General features: G+C 38.7%; 2 protein-coding genes and 1 non-coding gene across 5 annotated transcripts in view; 1 reads left to right on the plus strand and 2 right to left on the minus strand.

The window, feature by feature from the left end:
• Window positions 1-7: 7 nt before the first annotated feature.
• LOC139934480 (endoribonuclease Dicer-like) lies at window positions 8-18,743 on the minus strand. 2 transcript variants are annotated; one of them, XM_071928840.1, is made up of 16 exons: window positions 18,570-18,743; window positions 17,159-17,328; window positions 13,833-13,995; window positions 12,001-13,323; window positions 11,271-11,449; window positions 10,678-10,832; window positions 9,847-9,994; window positions 9,244-9,319; window positions 8,786-8,925; window positions 8,037-8,216; window positions 7,336-7,549; window positions 4,465-6,811; window positions 3,795-4,050; window positions 2,953-3,136; window positions 2,299-2,374; window positions 8-1,493 (listed from the first exon to the last, which is right to left on the minus strand). In XM_071928840.1, the coding sequence occupies exons 2-16, from the start codon at window positions 17,261-17,263 to the stop codon at window positions 1,340-1,342; spliced, it is 5,700 nt and encodes a 1,899-aa protein (XP_071784941.1). In that variant the 5' UTR covers window positions 17,264-17,328; window positions 18,570-18,743; the 3' UTR covers window positions 8-1,339. The 2 variants fall into 2 exon arrangements, with proteins under 2 accessions (XP_071784941.1, XP_071784867.1); XM_071928766.1 differs by having other exon boundaries at window positions 17,159-17,371.
• On the minus strand, window positions 14,816-14,887 carry Trnag-ucc (transfer RNA glycine (anticodon UCC)). The gene has a single exon. It is a non-coding gene; the product is annotated as a tRNA-Gly (tRNA).
• Window positions 18,744-18,979: 236 nt separating the features above from the next.
• The window catches only part of LOC139934927 (cytoplasmic dynein 1 heavy chain 1-like), a 74,258-nt gene continuing 70,901 nt past the window's right edge, over window positions 18,980-22,336 (plus strand). Inside the window, exons 1-2 of one of the 2 annotated variants that reach the window (XM_071929388.1) lie at window positions 18,980-19,286; window positions 20,190-20,240. In XM_071929388.1, the coding sequence (XP_071785489.1) occupies window positions 19,058-19,286; window positions 20,190-20,240 (280 nt within the window). In that variant the 5' untranslated portion in view covers window positions 18,980-19,057. The remainder of the gene's footprint in view (window positions 19,287-20,189; window positions 20,241-22,336) is intronic. The other variant, XM_071929465.1, reaches the window with a different exon arrangement.

The raw sequence follows: 22,336 nt of genomic DNA on the forward strand, positions 1-22,336 counted from the left end.
CCCCCCCCCCCACTTAGTATAATCAACTTCAACTAAATTTTTTGATTTACAAAGTGTATTTAGAGAGGTACATTGGTTGCGTAGCTCCCCTGGAAACCATGTTCATAGAGCTGTTTAAGCACAACATAAGAAGCTAAGCAGAAAATAATTATGCTTACCAGAATAAGGTTACCAGCCAATTAATTACATGCACAATTTACGACTGATATCCTGCTGATCTGGTTAGCCTTTTCTGCTTAGCAAGATTTCTTGCTTTGCAACGCTATGAAATTGAGCCCTGGAACCAATTTCATGTGGCTGCTTTAAGCAGAAAAACTAAGCACAAAAGCAATTGTGCTTACCAGATTTAGGTTACCAGCCAAAACACCATGTTGTGTGAACAAATTTGTGACAGGTTGAAATTTGTTGAGCAATTGTGTTCCGCTTCAGCAGATCTATGAGGTTGAGCCTTGCTGACAATTAATTTAGACGACATGGTTAAAATTAATTTCAGATCATTATTAAGATAGTTATCGTTTTGCCGGTGACTGCTCTATGTTCAGACATTTGTAAGTTCTGAAACCCCCCCTGATGATTTACACACTAGGGTTTAGGGCTAGTGTGAGGCAAATACACTATGGGTGTCAAAACATAGGGGTGTAACCGTTTGCCATAAAGCTGCTAGCACCATGTAGGGTTGCGAGGATTGGCGACTCCTTGACCCAACACTTTGTGAAAATGCTATGGAAAATCTGGTGATTCACCGGACATGCTAATTTGTGTATTTACAAAACCATTATGCGTTTGGTACTGAAAATGTAACTATGAGAAGAATTCGTACACACATTAAATTATCTAATGTTGTTACATATGTGTTGCTGGAAAATCTTGCCAAATGTAAGAAGGTTCAGCAATGGCACTCCTAGTCCTAATTAAAGACACTGGACACTACTGGTAATTGTCAAAGACCAGTCTTCTCACTTGAATTATCTCCACATGAGCATAAAATATCAAACCTGTGAAAATTTTAGCTCAATTGGTTGTCGAAGTTGCGAGATAATAATGAAAGAAAAAACACCCTTGTCACACAAAGTTGTGTGCTTTCAGATGCTTGATTTCGAGACCTCAAATTATAAATCTGAGGTCTCAAAATCAAATTCGTGGAAAATTACTTCTTTCCCGAAAACTACTCCACTTCAGAGGGAGCCGTTTCTCATAATGTTTTACACTATCAACCTCTCCCCATTACTCGTCACCAAGTAAGGTTTTATGCTAAAAATTATTTTGAGTAATTACCAATAGTGTCCACTGCCTTTAAGGACTGTGATTTCACCCGCTCCTCTGAGCAAGTCTACACAACTCATTTCTTCATATGACTCTTGAGGTGTCTTAACGCACATCTTGCTGCCGTTGCCTTGGCAATGCGATAGTTACGACCGATCCCTTTGAAATTTCCTTTGCCGACGACGTTGACGGTCACCCTTGTCTTGCCATCCATCGTCCTCTCTGGGGGGCTGCACAAATAATAGAAAGCGAAGTGTAAAAGGTAAATATGATGTTGAGTTATATGACACTTTGACAATATTGGAGTAGGTTCTTGGAGTGAACCGGCTTCTAAAAAACTAATGCACCTTCCATGTCAATCACTTAAGTGGCTCCAACTACATGTACAATCATGTGATGCAATATCCAAACGGCAAAACATTCTCCATTACATACATGCTGAGTTTGGCTACTTCAAGCTCTGAAGCCTAGCATACGTTTGTGTCAAATGTTACAGAAAAAAATCACTAATTTCCATGTTCAAAGGTATTTCTAAATGACAGGAACTGATCATTTTTACAAGATCTTGAGTCTTCGCAAGACATGTGAAGGCACACCCCCAAACCTGTGTTTTCATGAATGAATCCTCCTCGCTAAATACCTTTCCTATTGGGGTCTGGCCGTCCCTGTAAAGTGAGCATGGCTTACGCATAGCTGTGTGTTGAGCAACCAGTTTTCTGTGGTCAAGTGGTTGCTAGACGCCATTTGCGGTCTAAATACAACACAACCCATTGTGCAGTCTAGTATGGCACCCTGTGTCAGAACATATGTTTTTTGGCTCGAAAATGGCTTCTCATCGCAATTTGTCGCAACTCTCTCAAGACACAGCTCTGGGTCCAGCCAAGTTACATCACACTTACAAACAGTATAGACATCCAAGAGCACCTAAATGATCATATTCTGTCTGTAACGCAGACAACACATTGTACGGCATATTCTATTTCATAACCAACTCCGGCAGTCTTCTAATGTCAACTGAATGATGAGGTTTCTTACCCGAATCTGGCAGTTTCTGGTTCCATCTCTAGCAGTTCCCTCACTGGTGATATTGGTAGATTGGCTGCATATTGCTCTGCACAAAACAATCACAGTTACGGGATTTTGTTAAAATTATTCGGACAAATTAACACATTCCAGATGTAAGCACCAGTAATCTCAGCATGTCTTAATTATGCCTAACAATTCTAGACGCACTTATTATCATTTGATAGTAGTGTACTGGAATACTGTTTGATTCACCTATGTGAGGTTTTATTTATACTTGACAAAGTGAGGTTTTATTTACTTGCATTATGAAGAGCATTGATTCACTTCGTCTATGCTAGATTCACTGACTAATATGAGGTTTCACTATTTTGCTATGTCAGGTTTCCTTGACGTGCCGATGTGGACTAATTGCCAGTGACCGAGTTAGCATCAACACACCGATACGTGTGAGTTGTCATTGATTCACCTATGTGAAGTTTCATTTACTCACCCATTTGAGGTTTCATTGACTTGTTATGTGAGGTGTTATTGATTTGGTTATGTGAGGTTAACTCTATTAGCATCAGCACACCTACAAGAGGTTTCATCGATTCACCTGGGGTTCCAGAGACTTAATTAAATACCATCTCATCCAGACACCAATTCATCCATGACCGTACTTACCTATCTGAGGTTTCATGAGAGGGTAGTAGACCCTCCACACAGTATCAAGAGACATTCCACTGTCCAGATACACTGCTCCTGCTACAGACTCAAAGATATCTCCCAGTGCTTTAGGTACCTCAATGTCTTCACTCTCATCTTCGTTGCCGCTTCCTGTCAGACCTTCCAGGTTTAAGACTTTGAGCTGAAAACAAAGAATGGTGAAGAATTTTAGGGAATTTTAAGTGTTTTAGCTGAGAGTGTGTCTACAAATGTTTTGCTTTAATTTGGTTGCCTGGGATGAACAGATGTTTTTTCTTTATTTTGGTTGCCTGGGATGAACAAATGTTTTGCTTTAATTTGATTCCCCCCCCTACCCCCCGCCGAAAGTGCCGCAGTACCTTGTAAACCCTTACAAGGAGCTACATCCATGAGTCACATAGTTCAAAACGTCAATTTAATTTTTATATTTTTTTTAAAATAAGTTCTTTGAGACGCCTTTAAAAAAAAAACGAACATATTAACTTGTTAATTATTATATATTTGGTTTGCGGTAACACCATGTGTGTATCTACATGTACTTGCCAGGTAGAGTTTGTTCTTAGAGAACTGTCTTGCTTAATTCTACTACCGCGGAGTAGATTGTTCGGGTGTTCGGAGATTACATAGTTCTGAAAAGAACTGTCCTGCTTATTTACTATTACCTGGCCGGATGGTAAAGAAATAGGCTGGGACTACTACTTCAGCTTATTGGATCTTAATTAACTGTACTACCACAGAGTCAGTTCTTGGGTTGGTCTCAACGTTAATATTATTGTTATTATTATTATTATTATTGTTATTATTATAATATTAATTCATACCTGTGACCCCATACCAAGGGCCTCTTTCTTCTCCTTGACAAAAATGACAAAGTTATTGATGACGTGAAACAGCTCCGGGCTGAGCGCCTTGAAGTATTTGTGATAGCCGAACTTGACGGCCAGAGAGGCGAAGATGGTGTTATTGACGAGAGCCGAGCGGAGATCAGTCAATGCTCCGGGGGAGAGGTACTGATGATGATCAAAGAGGTGTCGAGTGATGAGGTAGTCTAAGATTGCATCACCAAGAAACTCCAGCCTGGGATGTTGGGGAAAGGTTGGCAAAATCATTTAAACTGTTGAGGTACTTTAAGTTCATGCACCAAAATTTAAATGGTGCAAAATTGTTCTTCTGTTTTGCAGAGTTCAGGTCATAGAAAAAAAGGTCCTGCGAGAATGCAAAATAGGTATCTCAAAAAAGAGACATTTCTTAAAGCATTTTGTAGAAGAATTTGTTGACAAAACTGATCAAAGTAAAAGTTGTAATACTGTTTCAATTATCCTTGAGAAAGACTCTGCTAGTGTCGAAACGTCAGGCCATTAACTATTGTTTGCATTTAAACCATAGGTCCTTTTGGTTGGTAAGCAGTTTGCAAAGTTTGCAACAGCTAATTCTATTTTTTTAGTGTTTCAATTACAGTACTTTTTTAATTTGAAAAATACTGTTTCTTACCTTTGATAGCAATCTGTTACACCATTGTAGTGGTAGGATGCATGGGTGAAGGCCTGGACTAAGTAAGCCTTATCTCGGAAACTGTAGTTGATGGTCGTCTCAAAACCACCCATGCCAACCAGGAGTTGTGCCAGTTTCTCTTGAGAATTAGCGACACTCCTGAAGAATGGAGATTCGGGCTGTTTGAGGTAGCCGTAAGTTGCCCTGGCTTCTTTGTTTGGATTTGAATCATTGCTATGATGGCCAACGGGTGTAGAATCTTGGTCAGGGTCTACCGCTTCAACAGCTTGTGCTTCATCTGGAGTTGTCTCACAAGAGATTTGAGGTAGTACTCTGAGTCCCATCCATGACATGACGATCAATGCGCTGCGGAACCCACAAGACACGAGATAACATCCGATAATTGCTTCCACCGAGTCCGCTAAGTTCTTATCGGAGAGACTGTGCTGGGTGTGGATCTCGTAAGGGAGCTCTGGTAGGTCCCCCATATCATCTGGCTTCTTGCCAGTGTACGTCAGCCCCGGCAGATTATCAGCATTTTCTAAGGAGAAAGACCAACTTTCTAGAGCATGAGGGTTGGCATGATACTGGGTGCTTGGTTCATCATCGCTGAAATCACTGTCTACATCTCCCTGGGCCATCATAGGGAAGTCGTGATCGGATGGGGAGGCCTCCTCTTCAATCACTGTGGTGGGATCCCACATGTCGACAGAAGTTGGATCCCAAGTGTCAATGGCGAAATCTCCATCATCTGAACAGATGTCACTACCCTCGTCCTGGTAAACAGGACGATATGAAAGACATTCATCAGGACCAACGTTCTCCTTGACGCAAAAACCCGGGGCAAGCCAATTGATGGCGGGATCAAAGAGCGCAACCTGCATTTTCTGTGCGATGGCCTTCCTCTTCCCGAGACGGTACAAGTTGAAGTTGCTGACCTGTTTGCTCCTCATGTAGCTCAGCTTGCCCTCGTGTAGGCGAGGATAGGTACAGTAGAGGTAGATGGTGACAGCTTGCTTGAGGAACGAGTCCCCCAACATCTCTAACCTCTCCAGATTGAATCCATCACTGGAGTTCGACATCGTCAGAGACTGAAGAATCAACGTGGGGCTTGGACCAGATAGCGTGGCTGGGTCTTGACCCTGATCATCCAGAATGCTGAATATTGGGGTGTTCTTCTCACAGCTGTTGCCACTGTCTCGACTTTCATTTCTGAGCACAGATTCCTCCTTTTTGATCATGCACAGTTTTTCTGGATTTTCTTCACTATTACTTGAATCTCTCTTTACTGTATTGCTGTTGCTCCCTTTCTGTTTGTTGTTAGTATCTATAATATTGCCGGTCCCGTTAAGCTTGGCAAAGTTGGGCTCACTGTTGCTTGGTTTGTCATTGGTTGGTTTAATGTGTTCAGAGATATTAGCATTGCACTTTTCTGAGGTCATTGCACATTTTCTTGTTTCTTTTTTTGATTCTTCACTTCTGTTCAATCCTGTGTCATCGTTACTCATACTTTTTTCTTTTATACTAGAATTGTCATCATGAACAGTTCTGTCATGTCCTCCAGCTTCCTCAAGTTCACCATTTGTGTCGTGACCTGACTCCACACCATCATCAGCAATGACTGGTTTGTCTGCTTGATCTACACTTTCATCAGTTTGTTGTTCCTTGTTCTGATATTCTAGAGTTTGAAGGTCAAGCCCGTCCCAACCAAAGGTCATATTTGGGAAGGGGTACTCCTGCTGGGGAAGCTCTCTCATTCCAATCCCTGCCTCTAGACTAATAACAACTCTAAACTCCTCAGCGACGAGTAAGGAATTCAACCGATACAGAAGACTTGGTAGGCACACTGCCTTCCTCCAGAGAGACGCCGGGATAGGGTAGACGTAGCAAAGCTCTGGGACAAGGTATTGCTTTTTCTGAAGATAGTTCTTTTTACTCTGTGTGTTACTGATCGGCAAAGCTTTCCCCTTGTGATTCAGGTACCTTGGAGTCAGTAAATTCAGACGGGACGACATGCAGTCAACGTCCAGGAGAGGCTGCTGGTAGTTGGAGACTTGAATGTCGTATCGCTCAAAGTAGTAATCTATGAACTTTTCATACTTGTCCGATGGGAAGGGACTTGTGACGGGTAGGTCATTCAAGATGTCCGCTATGTAGTACCGCTGGGGTTGGTCGATGTTACGGTATATTGGCGTCACGACAGCATCACCAAAGCCTTGATGGGAAAAGACAAACTGGTTCTTACTGTAGTCTGGAAGGACTTGTGGCCTGTCTAGCATACCAGAACTTTCACTGACAACTCTCAGAAAGTCCCAGTCAATGGAGAGCTTGGGGTCATCGTTACAACCTTAAGAGAAAAAGGAAAGTAAATCAACCTCAGAAAGGATCAAATAAGAACTTCATGAAGTACTACCTGCAGTTATAATAATAGTGGTGGCTTCTTTTATAACGCTCATATCCCTCAAGGTATTGTGGAGCTACGTTTTTGAAGTATGAGACCAATTCCTTTACTTAGCTTCATGTAATGTGCTGTGATGCAATATGCTGCCAATCACACCAGGAATCATTCTCTTTTTTGATAATTGCACCGGGTTCATTACATCCCATCTGAAGGATGCAGCAATAATGGTAATGTGTCTTGCTTAAAGACACAACTGTGACCCACACCCTGCTCAGCCACGACCACCATTTAAAACCAAAGAATTTTCTGTGGCTACTTATGTTCACAAAACATTAGTATAACCTAGTTCTCCAAGTACTATAAGAAGGAAAATACATGAATTTATATACCAAGAACGAGTGTAGCAAACTTATTCATAATGTAAAAACAAAAACTTTCTGAAAACTTTGACTTTGTTCAAAAATACTTACAAGTATTCAGAGGAACGATAAGGTAGTTTGCCTCAGCCTTCTGCGAATCATACTCCAGGTTAGGTTTCTCAAGACGAAGAACTTCAGCAAAGATGCAGCTATGGAAACGCTGTAGCTGATGCAGCTGCTCAGAGGTCACTACAATGTCAGAGGTCAAGAGGTCAATCGAGACTGCTAACTCACCAGCTCTTGTGTAAACCGGAAATCCTGGGATCTAAAAGAAGCAACAAATTTAGCGTTGAAAGAAAATGTGCCAAATGTATGTTCGATAAACAACTCAACTTTAAACTCCTTTTTCTTAGTTTCACTCTCGAACCTCTTGGTGTTTCTACTTTCATAACTTTTGAATCAAAGAAGGTATCAGAATGGGGTTTTAACAGCATTGAAGCATAGTTTATCCTTCTTTCAAATGTATCATCAACTTAAAATTACCTGGGTTGACAAACGATCGCTTGATCCTATCAAATATGGTTTATCACACAAAACATAAACACTGTTTGCGACAATTTGTCAGGTCCACCAATCCTGTATACAGACATGCAACTTTCTAATTGCAAAAAAAAAGGAAATGTCCGACCACACTTGTGTTTTTTCAGTTTTCTATGGCACTGTTTTGAAAAGAAAAAGCGGAAAATCAGCAGATCAGCTAAAAAGTTGCAAGCCTGAATATAATATCTGTTGATGTAATTTATTGGACCAACCTTTGGGATGGCCTTAGTCGTGAGTAACCCGAAGCATTGCGAGGTCTCGTCGGGTCCATAAAGCTGACGATCTCTGACATTAAGGACATCAGGTAATGGTGAGGCAAGGACCATATGGATCTCATATAAATGACATTGCTGATTGGCTGTTGGATGACATCCAGTCAGACATCTTGCCACCTACATGTACAAGACAATGTGAAATACATGCACATTATAATGAGGGAAACTTTGTGATGTAAGTTGTTGCAGGACAATTGAAGATATGCTCAATATATACCTGTAGAAATCAATGTACTATACCCGTAGCAACAAATGAACTATACCCGCAGCAACAAATGAACTTACCCATAGCGATTACTGGACTATACCCATAGCGACCAATGTACTATACCCATACCAACCAGTGTACTATACATGTAGCAACCATAGCCGCTTCTTGGTAAATAGACATCTTAACACATATCATGGGGTGTATAAAACAATATTGACCGCTTTTACCTTATGTTAAAAGTTTTAATTTTGTTTCAATGTAAACTTAAAAGAAAATTGTGTTATCTAAAAATTGAAATTGTGGATTATAACAAATTTATATGGGTAAATATATTTTCAAGAATTTTGTATGGATATAAAAAGACAAATTAGGCTTAGATTTCATTCAAAAATATAGTGTATTTGAACTGTTTTCTTGATTTTGATAAGGTTAAAACTTGCACAGTCTATTGTCAAAAGTTAAATGAATAGTGGACCTCTTTGTTGTAGTACTGTCGTCTCTTCGTGGTGCCCGGCCTCCCTTGACCTTCTCCTACTACCTCCTGGTCATAACCAAAATCCTCCACCAGGAACGTAGTGTCTTTACCCACTGGTAGAAGGTTATCATCTAATTCTCCTGAAATGATATACAAAGATCTAGGGTTTTAGACACGTATGTTAGGACACTTTGAATAACTTTCACAAACTGACGTTAATAAACACCCCAGAGAGTTTATGTACTCTGATTGGACAAAGACTGGTCAAAAAGGAATATGATACAAAGACTACTTCTGTGAACTAGCAAATAAATAGCCCCTGAAAAAGCATTACGTCAACAATTTTGGAAACACTGTACTTTTCAAGTCCACCGACAGTAAAGTCAGGGCAGATTCTTATCAGAAACAAGTTCTACTTAATGAAAGTATATCATTTACTTATAAGGAAAGTGTCTTACCAGCTCTGTGCAGTGTCTTGCATGTCTCCAATGCCACAGCCATCTCAGCTAGTTTTTTCTTTCTCATAGGCGGACCCTGCATTCAATAGCAAAACAAATATATTCAATATTAACTTTTATGTCTTTAGGTTTCTCAATTATTCCACTCAAACATTGTTCTTCTTTTAACTACAAGTTTTTGCGATTCACAGTGAATGCATACTCATATGTTCATGGAAGACAACAACGAAACGAAGTGCTTATTATGAGAATGTTTGTCTTTCCATCGGGTGCGTTCGTTTAGCTTCCCTGGGTCAACCCCGGTGTGTGACAGGTTTTTTGTCCAGCACGAACGTGTGCAGATAGTTACCCACGTTTGCCTGTTAAGAAAAAAATGCCACACACCGGGGTCGACCCAGGGAAGCTAAACGAACGTACCCAAAATCAAGTCAGGGTTTCATCGTGGCAAAGATGTTTTCAAAGGAAAACATCATCCCAAGGCTTCAGAAATGTCAAAGAAGTGACACCGATTTTTGAAACCCAAGTGGTTATAAACAATGAGACGGAATTGTGTTTGATGAGATTTAAACTTTCAAGATTAGTGATGAAAGAACAATATCTAACCTGTATGGGATCTCTGATAGGTGAGTTGATAGGCAGGTAGATTTGTGATTGATACATGCTACATCCGGTCGCCACGTCTTGGAAGACCGTTGTGTGACACTTGGGAGCAAGATGAGTGAAGGTATCACTTGGAAGCTTGGAGCAGTACCTAAAGGAAAATAAATTTAGAACAAATTATAAGTCAAACAAAGTTGACTAGAGCAAGCTAGTCGAAACGTTGAGACCAATTCAGAACTGACTCCGCGGCAGTACAGTTAATTACGATCCTATAAGCTAAAGTAGTAGTCCAATCTATTTTCTATACCATCCGCCCTGGTAATAGTAAAAAGTAGGACAGTTCTTTTCAGAACTGAGAAGTCTCCCGAACCTCCGATAATCTACTCCGCAGCAGCAGAATAAAGCAAGACAGTTCCCTAAGAACAACTCAACCTGGCAAGTAGATACACACATGGTGTGCCGCAAGCCAAATATACATGAATAATAATAATTACAACATTTATAGAGCTCTTAACAGGCATGTTTCTAAATGCTATAACTAGACTATTTAGATTGACAAAACAGATGGGTTTTATGTTATGATAATAAAAGTATCCAATATAGGTGCCTCTTGATTGTGTGTGGATAGCTTGTTCCAAAGTGTTGGAGCTATGAGTGAAAAAAAGTCATGATGCAAGGTCCTTGGGAAAGCTGGAAATGGGCGATGGAAGAAGAGTGAAAGCATTGGGTAGCTTTTACACAAGAAGAAGAATTTAGAAAACATATACATTAGTGAATTAGAAGTCAATGAAGACAGCGTATAATGGGTGTTATGTTTTATCATTTGACACTGACCTGTTGACAAGCGAGATGGCCGTTGCCATGGTAACTCCGTGAGCTTCTTCATCGCTGCTCGGTTTGTAAGGAGGACACAGAGACTCTGCCTCTTTGAGGTCCAGATCATCCAAGGACTGATGAGAATCTCTCTGCTGACATTTCCTTTGAAGGATCTTTTTTGGGGGGAAATATAAAAAAATTAGGAATTAAACCATATCCTGAAAAAGTGTCAGAATCCAACTCAAGTAGCTAGGGATTGTTTTCCCAATGGGCCTCGGATAGTCTTGGGTACCACTGATTTTACAATGACTAGTTTAAGTATTGTTGTCTAGTTACTGATCACAGTTTTCTTGATTGCTTGTATGAGAGAGATTGGTTGGTGCCAGCTTGGTATTTATATCCCCAAGTGGGAGTTTGCATAGTTCCATTGACGGGAAGATCATTTAAACAAACAATTAATACAAGACCATATGGGTCAATTTCACAAAGAGTTAGGAGATATAAAAAACCTATGGGTAGTCCTAAGTTAGGACAAGTAACTCTTCCTAACTCGAGATAAGACTAGTCTTTACTCTTTGTAAAATCCACCCCATATCAATAAAATTCTTCACCTTGTCAATCTCTTGGAAGTCACTCAGTTCCTTGGTGAACTCATTCAGCTGTGTATCTTGAACCAGCATGATGTAGTGGGAATTAGGTGCCCTAGCTCGTCCCTTAGATTGGACGTATGACCTGTAGTTATCCGGCGCATCAAAGCGTACAACCAAGTTACACTTTGGGACATCCACACCTGTTACAAAAATTGTTTACACATTGGCAACACTAGACAACAATCATAAAATGACTTGATTTTTATAGCCATAAACTAGTAGTTTAAACTTCAGTATTTGAAGAAACAAATTTGCACACAGACGTAAAACTCAAGGGATTACTGCTTCTGTAATTTATACACGGGGTGTTTTTTTAAAGACCCATAGGGGTTTATTGGTTGCTTATTCCGAAGCTGTAGTTTTTAGATACATCGTTTTTGTTTTGGAAAGGTCAGGGTAAGTGCTTTTTATGTTACAAAGAAGTGAGATGAAAAGGTAAGCTTATATTTTTGACAATCTTCAATAGTGATCTCATGCGATGCAGTTACTCAGCCACACCGGTGCCGTGTGTAAGCGACAAGAGGATATGTTTGGGCCCAATTTGATCCCAGAAGTTTGAATACATGCAAGACTGGCACAGCTTATGTGTTAACACCTGGGGCATTTGGAGGAAAAATATCAAAATTTTGTTTTGCTCTTGTTACAAATAAAAGCTACAGCAACAAATAGAGATAACGGGCATCAAACTGACCTTCTTCAACTGCACTTGTGGCAAACAACAGGTTTATCTCATGGCGTCGGAACTTTCTCATGATCTCCTCTTGTCTCTTGAAGTACTTATCTTTAGATACACCGGAGGTACTGAGTCCTCCTCCACCATGCCCCAAGATGCAGCTGTTGTTGATAAACGTCAACTCCGGGTCCTTCTTTTGAAGTTTTCGCACAAGTTTGTCGAGAACGGTGGCGATGAAACGGTGGTTCACAAAGACGATACCGTACATGGTGGTTTCGCTCTGCGTATCGGCAGTCTCTTCCTCATCCTCTTCATCATCTTCAGAGGCACTTTCATCTTCATCTTCCTCTGGAATATAAAAATGAGGCTGGCGATTTCTGGTGAACCTGTCATTATGGATTCTCTGTGAATTGGATATTCTGTCAGGGAACTTCCTGAAGGTAGTTTGAGATGTTGCATCAGCGTTTTTAGACTCTTCACTGGGTTGGAATTCTTTGAGTACTTCAATGAGACGACGGACCTTTGAAGTTGTGAATTTCAAATCTAATGGATTCTCTGATTCAATGATGATACTTTCACAAGACTTTCTTGCTAATCGTAGCTGCGTACAACTGTAGTGGAACAGGAGCTTTCTGACTTGATCAGATTCTAGTTTCTCAAGTTTCTGTAGTTCTTTGAGGAGTAATGGTACTCCCATCCTCAGCCCTAAGAAACCAATCTCCTTGAAGATGATAAGGCATTCTTTGATGGCTTGAATGGCAGGCAAGTGCGACTTATTGCCCTCTATTGCATCATATTGCACATTGCATTCTAGAAGGAAGACTAACGCCTCGTTCAAAATTTTATTCACTTCTTCTGTGAGATCATCATATCCCAGTTTTGTTTCACACACTACAACGGCTTCCTTGGGTTTGGTACAATATCTACTGAGACTTCCGCTGGAGTAGGTCTCTGCAACGCTGGTCAGTGCCCTCTCAAGGTCCCCAAGTTTCTTTTTCAATTTCTGCGGCTCACATTTACCATGAAGAATGGAAGCTGTTGATCCCATGATGCGGGGGAGTTGGGAAGCATCATGGCACCCCGCCAGAAGTTGGACGATCTCACAATAAGGGTGGGCCTGAACAGCGTGGTGGCACTCATCGAAAATCAGCAAGTTGAGTCGAGGTGGTCTGAGGTAATCGTGTTGCAACATCTTAAGGAATATCTGAGCGGTCATGACCAGAACCTGACTCCTAGCCAACTCTTTGCTCTTAGAGTCCCAGTCTGTTTCATCCCTCAACTCAATAACAGCCAAGTCTGTGTGTTCACTGACAACGCTCGATTGCTGGCTGAGGAGAGTTTCTGATATCAAACACAAAACAAAAATAATGGTTTTCAAAGTCTTAAATTTCAATTAGATACACAAAGAGTTCGTAAAATAGTTTTATAACCTCATGAACACAAACAAATTCTTCAGTTAAAAAATACAAAACAAGTTCTCTAAAGGGGTGACTGCTCTGTATTCCATCAACCCTGTGTTCTGAAAACCCCTACACGCTAGGGTTAATGTAAGGGTAAGGGTTAGGGTCAGAGTTCGGGTTAAGATTAGGAAAATACATTAGGGGCCGGAAAAGAGGGTTGTCGAAACAGGGATGTCTGAACATAGGAGTGTAACCCTCTAAATGTGTAGAGAGTATTGTTTAAGTCGATAAACATACAATGAAGGGAACAATAAAAGGAATCACATTTTATGAAAATCTTTAAAAGTGCCTCCCAATAAGTCCACAAACAGAACCTGTTTTTACCGAATAAAACAACAAATTAAACAATCAATCTATTAACAATAAAATAAACACACTTCATGAATTTACCATCATTGACAAGAAACACAGTTTGTTTACAGACTCCCTGCGTAGGTATGCGTAGTGACTTGGATAATTCTTTGATCAGCATGACAGCAATGAACGTTTTACCAGCACTGGACTGGAGACAGACTATTGCATTATGATCCAATGCAGCATCAAGCAGCTCAACCTAGAAGGTAAACAAAAATAACAATATAAACAATAAACAACAAACACTTTCATGGGAGTAAAGTAATTAAAAAAAGTAGTAAACAAAAACTGCTGAACCCCATAAATAATTTTGTGTTAACAACAACAAATAATAACTGTATGATGAAACTCAACAACAACAAATAATAACTGCATGATGTTTTTGAAGTGCATTCTGAGTCCTATTTTGGAGAAAAAAATCAAAAAGTTTCTAGCCTTGGTTTGGAAACTGACAAATAACTTTTTGACTTTGAATAACAAAAAGTCTGGATCACAACGCTTGCCTGTGAAACTCAGCCAGGAATCCTTCATTCTGAATTTTATGTAAAGTTAAAATCATGCGTACACAACTTTTGACAAGCCCACTGGTTTTGTTAAAGGAACCCCAACAAAAATTAAGAAGCTAGCTGGTAGGTCCAGGTTAATAAAAAAAAATTGAACCCGTTGTATTTTGTTTTTCTGCATTGTTCAGTAATTACTTCCATTTGAAATCCAAATGATTTTATAATAAATTTGCTGAGTCTTTATTTAAAAAACATTGCCTTTGGTGAAAACTTCATCAACTATAAGTGGAAGTATGTTTACTTGATTGAAATTATATAAAAATTGTTTCACAAAACTTTGAGAAAAACAACATTTTTATAATGGTTTTGGTAGAAAAATAACCTAAATTCACCCATAATCTTATCTTAAAGTTGAGGAAGAAAGTATAGTTACTTTATGATAAAAAAAATTAGTATGTCATATAACCTATCCAGCTAATTAAAAATTAAAAAAATTGGCGAGGAGAAAAAAACTCTTGCGTTGGCCGGGAGTCGAACCCGGGTCAATTGCTTGGAAGGCAACTATTCTCACCGCTATACCACCAACGCTTCACGATTAGACAAGAGCTTTTATTGGTTATAAATAATTTTCACAAAATACAATAAAAATTACGCCATATGTCGCCACTTTGCAGTATTTTTATGCCAAAAGATGACGTGAATGACTACAATTAAAGCAAACAAATTTGTTTTATTTGCGGGACTATCGATTTTTCGTGGTAAAACCATGATTGAGCAACAAGGACAGCAGCGATAGCGCGTCAACACGACAAGCATGTGCGCAATCTTCGAAATTGTCCTTTTTAGAAATCGCGCGGTGTGACAACGCCATAGCGTTAACTCTACGGCCGCGCAAACTTTGATTCATCGAATGATTTTAACATTTTTTCGCAGAGATAGCTCAAGCGCAGTAAACATTACTTTCACAAGTCACTGCACGGGCGGGTTGATGAACTTCGACACCCCAAAAAATTACTCAGTTATTAAACTTATCATTTATTTATACTCATATTTGAAATTAACTCAAACGATATAACAGTAGTGTTTACGAAAAATATGGTGTCGTTTGCATTAACAACGGGCGCTCCCCGGGCCGACCGACCGGGACGTGGGGGTCATCGAGGGCAACGAGCCTACCGTCCAACGAGACGCTGGGCGGTTGGGCTTAATTACCATCACTCACGGGCTCGTTATAGGCCACATGAGTGCATGAGTGCATGAGATGAGGCATGGGTTAATGGAGGAATGCTCGTTTTTTTCTCCATCCATGGTTATTAACATCAACATAATACAACAGTGGATTGAGGAAGTCTAAAACACAAAAACTATGAACATTAGAATTATGTACTCTGCTTACCAGTTATCACGCTATTATGCCTTTTTCTTTGAATTGGGAAAAAAATAATGATGCAATATATCAACCGATGCCCTAATTATCTTCATTTGTTAATACGAAGTATGCAAACATATATTAAAACTTGATGGACATTGAAATGTTCACACCACACACCAATCTTGGATGACTTCAACTGGCCCCATTTGTTTTGAGTTTTTCCTATTTTCACGGCAAACAAGAAAGTATGGTTTCCCGGTGAAGCCATACATGGAAAAACATCTGCAGTGACTACAAGTGTTCTTTGAGACTCTGTGTATGACTGTATAGCCAGCAGTTGCCTTCATTTTATTCAAAATATTTTTTTATTAAATTTTTAAAATTACCATGGTAACTTGCAAAAAATTAAAAAAAAAAAAAATAAATAAAAAGTGTGAATAATTACTGGCTTCAAAATCTGATTTCTATTTATTTTTTTTTTTACTTTTTTTCTTAATATTTATAATAAAGCGTATTAATAAACAGTGATAATTGAATCAACAAGCTGATGTTTAAATTTTAATATAAATAATAGTATTGATACGAGGGTTACAAAATAAAAATCTCAAAAAATATTAGAAAATGATATAAGGCACATGGCTTCTTTAAGCCTCTGTATTTTTCTTTAAGAATGCTCAGCAAAACATTCAGTCACATGATTTTGATCGTCATGAATTGTGAATTGAAATAGCGTTTGATGAAACTTTTTCGGTGGGCAAATATTTTTTTATGGCCTCAACATTATGACATATTTTTGTACCTTGTAGAAACACCTAAAATACCAATTTGTTTGCATTTACAAGTGCAAATGACCAGTGGAGCATTACGTGTTTCTAAGTTTTGGTCAAAGCAGAGGAGACTCTTTGCTTGGCAAATAAAACCACACAATTTTTATCTAGGGACTGTTTACATCGCGCACAGAGAGGTAAAAGATTTGCCACGATATTAGGGACACCTCGAAAACAGGACCTCCTACGATACATATGTAATCTATAGACTGGTCTGGTCGGGGTTTTTCAAATTCAACAAGCAGATAAATCTTTAGGAATAATTCAACATAATGCTTGCTTCTACAATTTTGAGAAAATTAGTTCTGCCTTTTTTGCGAAGAGATCTGCATAACAGGGTTAATCTCAAATATTTCTCAGACACTAAATTCTTATAACTCTTGAATTTATACACATATACAAATCTCTGACTTTATATATTTTCGTATCTTTTTGTACATAAATTGTTATATATTTTATAATTTGTTTTATTACTTGTTTTACAACCAGATGTGGGGAGGCAGGTCTACGGACCACAACAATTACTTTACTTTTGTTTCTCCTATTCCATCTAGAAGTATTTTTGTATTGTTATGTATTGTTGAAATGGCTGAATAAATAAAAAAAATAAGGAGAAGAAGAATCAATTGACACACCCTTGGTCATTCAAGATAAACCTACCTGATACTGTCTTGGTGTAAAGATCTGTGTAGCAGTTCCTTCATTTGTTGGTCGAGTAATGATCCTACTTGAAGATCCACTCGGGATTATTTCTGCATCAACCATCTTGATTACCTTGAGTTGCTACCTACTTTTTGCCTGGTGATGAGGGGTTGCAGATGGGAGATGGCCTGGTTTAATGGTAGAGGTGATAGAGGTGGAATACAAAACTTCCTTTTAATAAAAAAAGAATTTTTGAAACCTGTGACTGTGGTGTGGTGATGAGGGTTGAAGGTTCCACAAGAAGGCCAGCAACGAGCTACACGACTCATCCCAGATGTGAAACATCTCGACTACGAAGACAGACTTAAGACACTTAAACTACCATCACTAGAGTAACGCAGACAAAGGGCTGATCTCCTTCAAATATACAAAATCATGTATGGATTTGTGGCTGTAGAGAAGGATGACATGTTTGAAATCATCAAAGAATCCAGAACTAGGGGACACAGGCTCAAAATAAGGAAGCCCCACTGCAGATCTAAGACGAGGCAGATGTCTTTTTCAGTGCGAAGTATAAATAATTGGAACGACCTTCCCGACAAAGCCATTAATGCCTCTTCAATAAACAACTTCAAGTCTGAGCTCGAAAACCATTGGAAGCGCCACCCGTTGAAATACCGCCCTTATCAACGTGAACCCAATGCAAGGAGGGGCACATAAGCTGAAGCTTCAAGCCTCAAAACCAAAGTAAACCAAAGTAAGATAGGTGGAGGGGGAAAAGAGAATAGTTGCGAGAATAACCATTGATCCCCCGACAGTTGTAGATTGGAGGGTTAGGCCTATGCCTTGTATTAATGTAAACCATCTACATTTTGCAATTTATGACCCTTCTTCCCTCAATGTTTCACATGTGCTAATTGGGTTTTGGGGAAACATTTTTTTGAAGCCTCTATGGTGATGAGGATTAAATAATTAAAATAAAATCCACACATTCATTCCAATATTCCAACAGTCACTGGTTCATTCCAAAAAAAACAGTTTGTAACCTCACATCCCAAAGAGTGTAGTGGTTGATATAATATAGCCTGCCAGAAAGGCTCTGGATGAAGACCTACGAATTTCCCGACCTAGGCCTACATTATATGTCACGTGCACAGCTACCTAGACAAGACAAAACAGAAAACAACTATACTAACAAAACAAGGCACTCTTTTTGTAAACAAAGGTTACAACGTGAATGAAGGTAGGTTACACTGTCTCTATACAAACCTATAATTGGACAATAAACAAGTTAAATCTATTTACTGACATCATCAGTGACAGTGTAATCACTCACTCATTGACTCAGTCTGATCAGAGAGAAACATTTATGATTTACAAAGTAAACATGACATGATTGATAAAAATCTTAACCACCATTATTAATTACCAAAGTTGTCAAATCGTGAGCAGTTTATTCTGATTCCGAGACTCTGAGACCGCTCTCATGGATGTCATCGTGTTGACAACAAAATGAAGATTTATACAACACCTGATGATGATGAAGTAAACATCCAAACAATAATCATTAAATTATGTGACTTCTTTTTGGAAAAAGGGTGATTCGTCTATTTTCATTATCAAACTTAGCGCCATGAGAATTGTTAAAACCCATCGAGTTGCAGTTAATAACTCAGAGTGGTGGCCTTGCTTTCAGTCTTTTTTTCTGTGTTTTATCTATGCAGCGTGACAGAATGAACTACCACGCCCGAAAAACGTCTAACCAATAATGTAATGTGAGAAATCTCCCTTTGCTGCATAGACTAATTCAACGTCCGGTCTTTTCCATTTACCTCTTCATCGCAGACGGACGGGAACATTTCCCGTCAAAATATGGTTTGATTTATTAGGGAAAAGTAGCAGTTTTCCTGCCTCAAAATGGCAGACAACAGCGACACCGAGAGCCAGAGCACCCAGGCAGTGGCCGAGGTGCCGGCTCTGGTGGAATATTTGAAGAAAATCATCCCGCTTTTGTTGGAGGATGGAGAGGCTACGGCAGCATTGAGAAACGCCCTTGATGACAAAGTGCACATCGAGGGAATGAAAAAATGGCTGTCCGACAGTCAGACGGCCAGTCTTCTTTTGGAGAGGAACGTGAACAAAGAAGGTTGGTCAGATTATTGTTTATAAATTAAGGCTTTTTTTGTTTTGTTTTATTGAGAGGAAAAATACTGTAACTGTAACATTTTTCAAGGCAGAAGGGGGGCGTGGTTGTTGACTTGATGAATGTTTGTTTTTGAATTGTTTCCCAATTTTCATGATTTTTTTTATTTTAAATAATTTCTCTGGAGTATTTGGGGAACAAGTGTTATTATAATTATTAAAATTGAAAAAAATTAACATTTCCTTATCCGACTGCCACTTTTTCATTCATTACTTTTTTTGAATAACAAAAATTTCTTATTTTACTTGTAAAAAATTAAGTACGCCAAGTGAAGCGAAGCTTGACTCAAGAAAAAGAGTCAAATAAGTGACATTTGGATATGGACATTTTCCCAAATACATGCTAACAAGCAGCATTCCATTTTTATCCTACTGAAGGTGTAATTTACGATCTTAAAACAGTCATGAAAATTGTTGAATGATTTTTTTTTATTTTTATAGATAATTCAGATTCATGCAGGGATACATTTTCACATGCAACACACAACCTTGATTAAAATTAGTAATACAATGTCACAGCTGTTAACTTATTAAGTGTGAGTCTAATTCTGAATTGATTTGTTTCTATTAATAACGAATGTATAAATTTTTAACAGAAAAACATATATATTGATCTTATTGTGCACGAATTGTTTGCATGTATGTTGGCCTTCCCCTCAGATATTTGAATTGTCACGAACAATGATTATGCAAAAATAAAATCAAGTATTAAAAGATAATCAATTAGAATCAGACCACAAATTGAAATATGTAAACACAATAACCCCTTTACAAAGAACAATTTATGATGCCTTCAACTGTTTTTAAAATGTCAAATTGTAATGTTTATTTATTGTATTTTGAACAGATGGTCAGTTTGTTGACAACTTGAAAAATATGGATCCATTAACTCAAAAAAGTATGTAAATAAATTGCAAACATCTAAAAAGACTTCCAAATGCTTTGCATTTATGAACGTGGAATCCATTTTTCATACAATGGCTCGCAGTTTTAAGGAGTGTGAGAGATTGTGTGCAGAGTGATAGTGTAGTTAAAAAATGCATCATCCATCAACATGGTTTTCCTGTGTACTTTACACCTTCTGCTCTTAGATAAGTCTGTAGCCTTGACTGTCATTAGAATTAAGTTATTAGTTTGATTGTATTCATATTTCGTTCGCTTCAGCATCATCATAAAAGACAAAAAAGCACAACGGACATATTTTACAAATTAGATCTTTTTTAGCACTAGTACTCACTGCTCAGCATAAGGTCTTCATTTCATAACTGCAGTTTGATATCTTAGCTTAACGATATCCTTTCATTATACTTCTAGTTCTAGTCCGAGTGTCCTCCATTGCTTTAGTCGACATGTAGTAGAATAATTTATAGAAATACTCTATGAGCGAATAGAGGACTTTTTGATTGTTCTCTGGAATATGCACAACAATGGCCCTTTTCGAAACCAATGCTCTGGCTCTGGGTTAAGCTCTGCTTTAAAGCCATTATACACTAGTTTCGGTACACAAAAAAAAAAAAAGTTCACAGATTTACAAATAATTTACAGGGTTTGCAGAAGGTAATGGTGAAAGACTTCTCTTGAAATATTGTTCCATGAAATGCTTTACTTTTTGAGAAAACATTAAAACAATATCAATTCTCGTTAGCGAGAATTACGGATTTATTTGAAACACATGTCATGACACGGCGAAATGCGCGGAAACAAGAGTGGGTTTTCCCGTTATTTTCTCCCGACTTCGATGACCGATTGAGCCTAAATTTTCACAGGTTTGTTATTTTATGTATAAGTTGTGATACACGAAGTGTGGGACTTGGACAATACTGTTTACCGAAAGTGTGTAATGGCTTTAAACTCCTTACCGAAGAAAGCATACATTTTTAGTCTTCAGCCAGAGCCCACCCTGAGCAGGTGTTACGAAACGGGCCTATGGTAAACAATGGACATTTACAAAGAGTGTCTGGGTAGCCTAGAGTTCCAAAGTCTCCCCATGGAATTGGTACTTTCTGAACTTGGCACTACTTGTGTTTTTCATGCACAGCATGCAGTTCATGTAGAGCATTCTGAATGCAGCTGAGGTTTTGATTTCCATTTTTACATACATCCCCCTCAGGGGGAAAAACAGGTGTAGCAATATCATGACTCATGAAACAATAATCTTTTTAAAAATGATTGTATCCACTGCAATCAGCCACTACTGTGTTATGTTAGGATGTGATGAGAAGTCAAAAACACATGAATTTGAGAAGACCCCCATCACCATCTTGGTTCTACTACCGGTAAAGCCTATAAACTGTGCAAGTCTCTCGCAGATTTGAACTTCCGGGACCATTGTGGTCCCAACCTTATGGAGTTTTACGTTGGGGAGATTTTGTTTCGTCCATTACTTTAGTTTAATATAGTTTATAACCATAAAAATGACATATGTTGTTAAAAATATAATACTAATTAACAACATATGTAAAAGTAAAAATAAAGTCAACATAATAACGAAGAAAAACCGATATTTAAACTTGACCTCAGGTCAGGTTATTTGTAAAAAATTAAGAATTGTGCCCATCTCCGATCACGAAACTTACGCAGATGCTTGTTTTGGTTGCGCGGGGTTGAAAGCCTTTTCATCGGTCGCGTAGGCGTCGGCTTCCTCTTTAAAATGCGTCACGCGTTTATCTAACGCCCTTGCGACCATCGTGCGTCTGCGTATAAACCAGCTTTCCGTAGTTTCACATTTGGGCGTAGATTTACAAAAGGGGTTTCAAAACATTTAAGATCAAACAAACATCCTTGTCCCAGAGTTTTACTTTTGTCTATACATAGACTTTAGCCGATAATTGTGTATTTGTTTATAAAGCTAAAACTAATTTAAACAAGCTCTATTTGGTATTTTTGTTGTTCAGATTCGGCATTAAGAAAAAAATTTAAGCGAAGATTTGATTCATAAAAAAATTAAGTTATTCAGTTGTCGTGTTTTCTCGCTCCGGCGCGCGCGAGACTTGC

Source organism: Asterias amurensis, chromosome 1, assembly GCF_032118995.1.
Source record: "Asterias amurensis chromosome 1, ASM3211899v1".
NCBI lineage: Eukaryota > Metazoa > Echinodermata > Asteroidea > Forcipulatida > Asteriidae > Asterias > Asterias amurensis.